This window comes from Mustelus asterias, chromosome 24 (genome assembly GCF_964213995.1).
Source record: "Mustelus asterias chromosome 24, sMusAst1.hap1.1, whole genome shotgun sequence".
In the NCBI taxonomy this organism is placed as follows: Eukaryota; Metazoa; Chordata; class Chondrichthyes; order Carcharhiniformes; family Triakidae; genus Mustelus; species Mustelus asterias.
This window is the reverse complement of record NC_135824.1, coordinates 379,446-389,221: the sequence shown is the minus strand read 5'-3', so window position 1 is coordinate 389,221 and position 9,776 is coordinate 379,446. Positions and strand designations below refer to the sequence as shown.

At 49.0% G+C, this 9,776-nt stretch overlaps 1 protein-coding gene across 1 annotated transcript in view; it reads left to right on the top strand.

The window, feature by feature from the left end:
* Positions 1 to 6,180: 6,180 nt before the first annotated feature.
* LOC144511126 (aminopeptidase N-like) overlaps positions 6,181 to 9,776 on the top strand; it is a 109,012-nt gene continuing 105,416 nt past the window's right edge. Inside the window, exon 1 of the mRNA XM_078241104.1 lies at positions 6,181 to 6,878. Coding sequence (XP_078097230.1) covers positions 6,235 to 6,878 — 644 coding nt within the window. The 5' untranslated portion in view covers positions 6,181 to 6,234. The remainder of the gene's footprint in view (positions 6,879 to 9,776) is intronic.

The window sequence follows — 9,776 nt, the reverse complement described above, 5'->3', positions numbered from 1 at the left end:
ACAGAATCCCTGTCCCTGGGAACAGCCCGTAGACACAGAGTCCCCGTCCCTGGGAACAGTCCGTAGACACAGAGTCCCCGTCCCTGGGAACAGCCCGTAGAGCACAGAGTCCCCATCCCTAGAAACAGCCCGTACGGCACAGAATCCCTGTCCCTGGGAACAGCCCGTAGACACAGAGTCCCCGTCCCTGGGAACAGTCCGTAGACACAGAGTCCCCGTCCCTGGGAACAGCCCGTAGAGCACAGAGTCCCCGTCCCTGGGAACAGCCCGTAGAGCAGAGTCCCCGTCCCTGGGAACAGCCCGTAGAGCACAGAGTCCCCATCCCCGGGAACAGCCCGTAGAGCAGAGTCCTGCGTAACTGAGCTGCTCGGGATGAACCTCGACAAATACCACTGCATCTCACTCCAGACCTTCTTTGCAAAGGCACGTTCCGGCAGGTCTGCGATGGTCTCTTCTCCCTGCAGCCACTTTGAGGATAGTGTGGAGTGACATAGAGAGTTCTGGAATGTACATGGATCCGACGGGAAGTGCCCTTCTCACCACCAGCCAGGTCTTGGTGCTTGTTTGTGAGTTTTGGTGATGAGGCATTTTGCCAGATGACGTTGACAGTCTGATCAGGGAACCATCCGACAGGATCCGCCGTCTCCTTTTCCCTCAGGTCCTCGACATTATGTGCTGAACACGGCTTGATAGCCATGTGATCAAATGTGTGTTTCTGGAAAAATTTCTCCATGAAGGACAGGTGGTTTGGAACAGTTCAACTACATGGAACATTCTGCGGCAGCATAGCCTTTGCAATGGGGGACACGGTGGCACAGTGGTTAGCACCGCTGCCTCACAGCGCCAGGGACCCAGGTTCAATTCCCGCCTTGGGTCACTGTCTGTGTGGAATTTGCACATTCTCCTTGTGTCTACGTGGGTTTCCTCCGGGTGCTCCGGTTTCCTCCCACAGTCCAAAGATGTGGGTTAGGTGGATTGGCCATGCTAAATTGCCCCTTAATGTCAGGAGGGACTAACTAGGGTGAATGCATAGGCTTATGGGGATAGAGCCCGGGGTGGGATTGTGGTCAGTGCAGACTCGATGGGCTGAATGGTCTTCCTCTGCACAGTAGGATTCTATGACAGAATCTCAGTACCTAGTGGCACTTGGTGTTAGCGTACCGGGGATCGACACAAAGGTGTCCATCAAGATGAGGGTAGCGTTGGATATATTTCCCCCACCACCCCATCTAGACCTATACAAGGTGACCTGTGGACATGGTCGAGCTTTGACTTCCTGGTAAAGCAGAAGCTTGATGATCACCACAGCACAGGAGTGAGAAAGGGCCAGACCTGTGCCACGTACAGCAACATCAAGAGTGGTTCACATTTGATGACAAAACTCTTACCTGCAATGGGGAGGGTGTGTCATGGATTGCAAGTATAAATGTCTTGGACGAGGGAAGTGAATGTACTATTGCCAAGTTTGCAGATGATGCTAAAATAGGCGGGAAGGCAAGTGGTGAGGATGAGGCAGAGTCTACAGAGGAATATAGACAGGTTAGGTGGGTGGGCAAAAACTTGGCAGATGGAACATCATGTGGGAAAATGTGAAGTTCTGCATTTTGGTCGGAAGAATAAAGAAGCTGAATATTATTTAAATGGAGAAAGACTGCAGAAAGCTGCGGCACCGAGGGATTTGGGGGTCCTCGTGCATAAATCACAAAAAGCTGGTAATGGGGAAAGCAAATGAAATGTTGGCCTTTATTTCAAAGGGAATGGAGTATAAAAATAGGGAAGTCGTGTTAAAACTATACAAGGCGCTAGTTAGACCACACCGGGAATACTGTGAATAGTTTCGGTCCCCTTATCTCAGGAAAGATACACTGGCATTGGAGGCAGTCCAGAGAAGGTTCACGAAATGGATCCTGGGAATGGAGGGATTTTCCTATGAGGAGAGGTTGCGTAAGTTGGGCCTGAACTCATTGGAGTTTAGAAGAATGAGAGGCGGCCTTATTGAGACATATCGGATTCTCAGGGGACTTGGCAGGGTCGATACTGAGAGGTTGTTTCCCCGTGTGGGAGAGACTCGGACCAGAGGGCATCATCTCAGAGTGAGGGAGTCACCCATTTAAGGCAGAGATGAGGAGGAATTTCTCCTCTCACAGGGGAGTGAATCTGTGGAATTCTTGACCTCAGAGAGCTGTAGAGGCTGGGTCATTTAGTATCTTCCCATAGAATGAATCCCTAGAGTACAGAAGGAGGCCATTCAGCCCATCAAGTCTCCACCAACTCTCCAACATATCATCTTAATATCTTCCCGGCTGAGATAGACAGATTTTTACTCAGTAAGGGAATCAGGGTGATTGGGATAAGGCGGGAAAGTGGAGTTGTGGATTATATTAGATCAGTCATGATCTCATTGAATGGTGGAGCAGACCTGATTGGTCAAATAGCGTACTTCTGTTCCTACATCTTATGATTTATAGGGGGCTTATGTAAAACCCAAATAATGCCCAGAGCTTGAGTACGATTAACCCCAATTAACGCACAATCACGCTTACTATTTAGAATTGTTTGCCCATTTGAAACAAAAAGAGTGCATTTCATTACAAAGTTGCACACACTGCCTCAGTATTTTTATCATCTCTTTTCTGGAGCATTTGGACATTGGGACTGGTTCTGTGAGGAGGGGGACCTGTACAAACTGGACGGTTTACACCTGGGCAGGACCGGGATATTGTCCTGGGGAGTATTTGCTAGGTATATATGCAAATGTAAGGAGTATTGCAAGTAAAGACGATAGCTCAGGACACAAATAAATACATGGTAACATGATATTCATCGCTATTAATAAAAAAAAACAGAATTAAGAATCTACTGATGACCGTGAAACCATTGTTGATTGTCGGAAAAACCCACCTGGTTCACTATTGTCCTTTAGGGAAGGAAATCTGCCATCCTTACCTGGTCTGGCCTACATGTGACTCCAGAACCACAGCAATGTGGTTGACTCTCAACTGCCCTCCAAGGGCAACTAGGGATGGACAATAAATGCTGGCCAGCCAGTGACGCCCATGTCCCACAAAAAAAGTCTTAGTCTGCAATTCCTGTTATTCCTACCCAACTGGTTTTGGAAGTTTCCTGAAATATTTAGGTTTACTGTCAGTAGAATCCAGACACTAAAAGTCATTATGATTGCAAAATATTGTTCGTCATCTGTTGCATTGGTTTTGGAAATAGTGAACAGCATCATTCCAATCCTACATCAGGTTTCAGGGAATCCAGAAAACAAGCTGAATTCTCTCTGAGGTGGCAATGTTTTCTTCGCAATATAGGAGGGTGAGCAGAGATTTAATTAAGGTGAATAAAATGACGTGGAGCCGAGAGTGTGAAACAGGAAGCACACATTTCCCTGAAACGTCAGGGAAACGGGGAGTGCGTCAGGAATGGAGTTCAAATCCGGGATCAGCCAATGATTGTACAGAATGGTGCAGCAGGCACGACGGACTGTGTGATGGGTTGTGTGACGGATTGCATGACAGGCTGTGTGATGGTTGTGTGATGGGCTGCGTCAAGGACTGCGTGACATTTGCGTGATGGGTTGCTTCTTGGGTTGTGTGATGGGCTGTGTGACGGGCTGCGTGACAGGTTGCGTGACAGGTTGCATGACGGGTTGGCTCTTCAATCTCAATTTGAGATCGGGTTGCCAATTCCGATATCTTTAGGCTCCGCCCCTCTCATGACGCCAGAAACCCCGCCCCCTGCAAAAAAAGGGTAAAGTATTGAAAGATCGGGATTGGGATCGGGTCACAGGAACCGGCAGGAATATCACCGGAATTCTCACCCAAGGGGACAGTTGGTCATTTTTTTGGAAAATTCTGCCCAAAAAGTGAAACGCAACAAGAATTTGTGAATTGAAACATTGGATGGTCCCACTGGGTGATGTGGGAGATGGAAAAACAGGAAAATATGAAAGTGAAGCCAATGAGATCCCTCAAGAAAAAAATCAGACAAAATCCGAAAAGGATTGGGATCAATTATTATTCCAGAAATAGACAAACTATTCCAGCATCGGGGCATAACATTCGTGGGACATGGGTGTCACTGGTTGGTCAGCATTTATTGCCCATCCCTAGTTGCCCTTGAGAAGATGGTGGTGAGCTGCCTTCTTGAATCGCTGCTGTCCACGTGCTGTGGGTTGACCCACAATGCTGTTAGGGAGGAAATTCCAGGGTTTTGACCCAGCGACTGCGAAGGAACAGCGATATATTTCCAAGTCAGGATGGTGAGTGGCTTGGAGCTTGCATGTGATGGTGTTCCCATGTATCTGCTGTCCTTGTCCTTCTAGATGAAAGTGGTGGTGGGTTTGGAAGGTGCTGTCTAAGGATCTTTGGTGAATTTCTGCTGTCCCTCGTGTAGATAATACACACTGTTGCTACTGAGCGTCGGTTATGGAGGGAGTGGATGTTTGTAGTTGCTTTGTCCTGGATGGTGTTGAGCTTCTTGAGTATTGCTGGAGCTGCACCCATCCCGGCAAGTGTAGAATATTCCATCACACTCCTGGCTGAGTAACATAGAAACTAGAAGCAGGAGGAGGCCATTCGGCTCCTCCATTCATCTTGATCATGGCTGATTATTGGATTCAATATCCTGAACCGTCCTGCCCCCCATATCCCTCGATCCCTTTAGCCCCAGCAGCGAAATCTAATTTCTTCTTGAAATCAGACAATTTTTTTTCCTCAACTACATTCTGTGGGAGTGAATTCCACACATTCACCACCCTCTGGGTGAAGGAATCTCTCCTCCCCTCAGTTCTAAGAGGTTTAGCCCTCATCCTCAAACTATGACCCCTAATTCTGGACTCCCCCCACCATCGGGAACATTCTTTCTGAATCTACCCTGTCTAACCCTGTTGGAATTTTATAAGTTTCAATGAAATCCCCTCTCACTCTTCTAAACTCTGCTCATATGACACACCTGCCATCCCAGCAATCAGCCTTGTGTCTTGCAGACGGTGGACAGGCTTTGGGGAGTCAGGAGGTGAGTTACTTGCGCCGTATTCCTAGCCTCTGACCTGCTCTTGTAGCCACTGTGTTAGTGGTGAGTCCAGTTGAGTTTCTGGTCAATGGTAACCCCAAGGATGTTGACAGTGGGGGATTCAGTGATGGTAACGCCATTGAATGTCAAGGGGCGGTGGTTAGAGTGTCTCTTATTGGTGATGGTCATTGCCTGGCATTTGTGTAGCGCGAATGTCACCTGATACTTGTCAGCCCAAGTACCTGGCTACTGAGATTTAGCTTTCCTCTTGTTTAAATGGTGCTGAGGCCAAGAGTCCAAATCCTCACTTGATTTGGTATCGAATAATTTTACTAAAACTATAGTCATTACAGAATCTTTACAGTGCAGAGGGAGGCCATTCAGCCCACTGACTCTGCACTGGCTCTCTGAAAGAGCATTCTACCTTAATCCGACTCCCCTGCTTTATTCCTGTAACCTTGCACAATCTTTCATTCCTTTTGAATAGCTTGATGGAAGCTGCCTCCACCCCCTCTCAGAATGTTCATTCCAGATCCCAAACGCCCTCTGGGTGAAGAAAATGTCCTCACATCACTTTCTACTCCTTTTGCTAATTATTTAGAATCTGTGTCCTGTCATCCCCACACCCTGTAGAGAGGGAACAGTTTCTCACTAGTTAACCTGTCCAGCCCCCTCATGATTCTGAATATCCGGACCAAGTCTCTCAGCTTGCTTCACTCCCATGAGAAGTCCCAACCTTTCCAATCTAACCTTTCCAATCCATCCTCTCCAATCCAACCTTTCCAATCCATGCTTAGAGCCACGGCTCTTTGTGGCTGGAATCATTCTCTTGAATCTTCTTTATACTGGCTCCAGATTCCACAATTATTATGAATAATCAGCCCGATTTTAGTGACAACTCCGAGCTTGGCGATTCTCTGCGAGTGGGCTAGTTGCTGACTGAGTGAGAACTGGCGGAGCCGCCAGGGGTTCTGAACATCTGGAATGGTTTAGGGTGGAAATTGGAAACTTTTTGGGCAGCTGCCAGTTTCCTGGACTCGGGTTTTGGAGGCGGGTTTCTCATTGGTTTGGACTTTGGTGGAAACTCAGCAGACTGGGATTTCACCCAGTTCCTTTTCCAGATGTTTGGAAGCGAGAATTCGGGTTAATCTTTAATCCAGTGGCAGCTACAAAAGGCGCCTGTTCCCCTGACTCGGACCTTCCTAAGCTGCAGGCATGGCTAAAGGATTCTTCATCAGTAAAACGCTGCTGGTTGTTGCCATTCTCGCCGCACTCGCCGCTCTCGCCACGATCATCGCGCTCGCCGTGCTTTACGCCGAGGAGAAGAATGCGCCGGACTCTCCCGGGACGGGATCCCCGTCGGACTCTCCCGGGACGGGATCCCCGCCGGACTCTCCCGGGACGGGATCCCCGCCGGACTCTCCCGGGACGGGTTCCCCGCCCATTGGGAACGATCCCTGGGATCGGTACCGGCTCCCGGGCACCCTATTCCCGGTTCATTACCAGCTGAGCCTCTGGCCGCGTCTCCAGCCCCCCAAACGCTTCACTTTCAGCGGAAATTCCACCGTTTTCTTTCGCTGCAAACAGGAGACGGACTTGATTCTGATTCACTGCAACAAACTGCAGCTGAAACGTTTCGGCAAACAGCTCGCCCAGCTGGAGGCTGTCGATGGCTCCACTACCCCCGACATCCTGGATTCCTGGCTGCAGAATAACACCCAGTACCTGGTCCTCAAACTCTCCTCCAAACTCTCCACTAGCAAAAAGTACTCCCTCCATACCCAGTTCGAAGGCGCCTTGGCGGATGATCTCTCTGGATTTTACAGGAGTGAATACACGAATGAAACTGGACACCGAAGGTAGAGAAAGTCAGCAATAATATCCATTTGGATACACTTTCACTAGTTGTTAAATTAAAGTTCGATCTCATTGCATTGGAAACTGTTCGGAGAAAGTTCCCTCTATTCTTGGGATGAAGGGATTAAACCAGGGGAGAGTTTGCCCCCTGATATCCATTAATTCCAGTTTCACTAGGGCTCCTTGATGCCACACTCGGGCGAATGCGGCCTTGATGCCGAGGGCTGTCACTCTCACCTCACCTCTGGAGTTCAGCTCTTTTGTCCTGAGTGACCCTGGCGAAACCCAAACTGGGCGTCACTGAGCAGGTTATTGCTGAGCAGGTGCTGCTGATAGCGCTGTCAATAACCCCTTCCATTACTTTACTGATGATCGAGAGTAGACTGATTGGGCGGTAATTGGCTGGGTTGGATTTGTCCTGCTTTTTGTGTACAGGACATACCTGGGCAATTTTCCACATTGCTGGGTAGATGCCAGTGCTGTAGCTGTACTGGAACAGCTTGGCTAGGGGAGCGGCAAGTTCTGGAGCACAAGTCTTCAGTACTATTGCTGAAATGTTATCAGGGCCCATTGCCTTTGCAGTATCCAGTGCCTTCAACCATTTCTTGATATCACGTGGAGTGAATCAAATTGGCTGGAGACTGGCTTCTGAGATGCTGGGGACCACTGGAGGAGGCTGAGATGGATCATCCACTCGGCACTTCTGGCTGAAGATTGCTGCGAATGCTTCAGCCTTATCTTTTACACTGATGTGCTGGGCTCTTCTATCATTTGTGGAGTCTCCTCCTTCAGTGAGTTATTTAATTGTCTGCCACCATTCATGCCTAGGTGTGGCAGGGCTGCAGAGCTTAGATCTGATCCGTTTTTCATGGGATCACTTAGATCATGTTACTCATGCTGTTTGGTACAAGTAGACCGTGGGTCATAGCTTCACTCAGCTGACACCTCTTGCCTTCTCCATTCAACCAACATGATCCCTTAGCTTGATGGTAATGAATAGTTGTTTGGTATTACAGAATTTGAGTATCTTAAAAGAGAGGAGCTTAAGAAGGAAATTAGGAGAGCGAGAAGGGGTCATGAGAAGGCCTTGGCGGGTAAGATTAAGGAGAATCCCAAGGCTTTCTACAAATATGTCAAGAGTAAAAGGATGAGATGTGAAGGCATAGGACCCTTAAAAGGTGAAGGGAGAAAAGTTTGTGCGGAACCGTTAGAAATGGCGGAGCTGCTTAATGAATACTTTACCTCGGTATTCACGGTGGAAAGGGATCTGGGTGGTTGTACTGCTGGTTTGCGGTGGACAGAAAGGATCGAGCATGTGGACATAAAGAAAGAGGATGTGTTGGAACTATTGAATGGCATCAAGGTTGGTAAGTCGCCGGGACCGGATGGGATGTACCCCAGGTTACTGTGGGAGGCGAGGGAGGAGATTGCGGAGCCTTTGGCGATGATCTTTGCATCGTCGATGGAGACGGGAGAGGTTCCGGAGGATTGGAGGATTGCAGATGTGGTCCCTATATTCAAGAAAGGGAACAGGGACAGCCCGGGAAATTACCGACCGGTGAGTCTAACCTCAGTGGTTGGTAAGTTGATGGAGAGGATCCTGAGAGACAGGATTTATGATCATCTAGAGAAGTTTAGTATGATCAAAAGTAGTCAGCACGGCTTTGTCAAGGGCAGGTCGTGCCTTACGAGCCTGGTTGAGTTCTTTGAAAATGTGACCAAACACATTGACGAAGGAAGAGCGGTGGATGTGGTCTATATGGACTTCAGCAAGGCGTTCGATAAGGTCCCCCATGCAAGACTTCTTGAGAAAGTGAGAGGGCATGGGATCCAAGGGGCTGTTGCCTTGTGGATCCAGAACTGGCTTGCCTGCAGAAGGCAGAGAGTGGCTGTGGAGGGGTCTTTCTCTGCATGGAGGTCAGTGACCAGTGGAGTGCCCCAGGGATCTGTTCTGGGACCCTTGCTGTTTGTCATTTTCATAAATGACCTGGATGAGGAAGTGGAGGGATGGGTTGGTAAGTTTGCTGACGACACCAAGGTAGGTGGTGTTGTGGATAGTTTGGAGGGATGTCAGAAGTTGCAGCGAGACATAGATAGAATGCAAGACTGGGCGGAGAAGTGGCAGATGGACTTCAACCCGGATAAGTGTGTGGTGATCCATTTTGGCAGATCCAATGGGATGAAGCAGCAGTATAATATGAAGGGTACCATTCTTAGCAGTGTAGAGGATCAGAAGGACCTTGGGGTCCGGGTCCATAGGACTCTTAAATCGGCCTCGCAGGTGGAGGATGCGGTCAAGAAGGCGTACGGCGTACTGGCCTTCATTAATCGAGGGATTGAGTTTAGGAGTCGGGAGATAATGCTGCAGCTTTATAGGACCCTGGTTAGACCCCACTTGGAGTACTGCGCGCAGTTCTGGTCATCTCATTACAGGAAAGATGTTGAAGCCATTGAAAGGGTGCAGAGGAGATTTACAAGGATGTTGCCGGGATTGGGGGGCATGCCTTATGAGGATAGGTTGAGGGAGCTTGGTCTCTTCTCCCTGGAGAGACGAAGGATGAGAGGTGACCTGATAAAGGTTTACAAGATGTTGAGAGGTCTGGATAGGGTAGACTCTCAGAGGCTATTTCCAAGGGCTGAAATGGTTGCTACGAGAGGACACAGGTTTAAGGTGCTGGGGGGTAGGTACAGAGGAGATGTCAGGGGTAAGTTTTTCACTCAGAGGGTGGTGGGTGAGTGGAATCGGCTGACGTCGGTGGTGGTGGAGGCAAACTCGTTGGGGTCTTTTAAGAGGCTTCTGGATGAGTACATGGGATTTAATGGGATTGAGGGCTATAGATAGGCCTAGAGGTGGGGATGTGATCGGCGCAACTTGTGGGCCGAAGGGCCTGTTTGTGCTG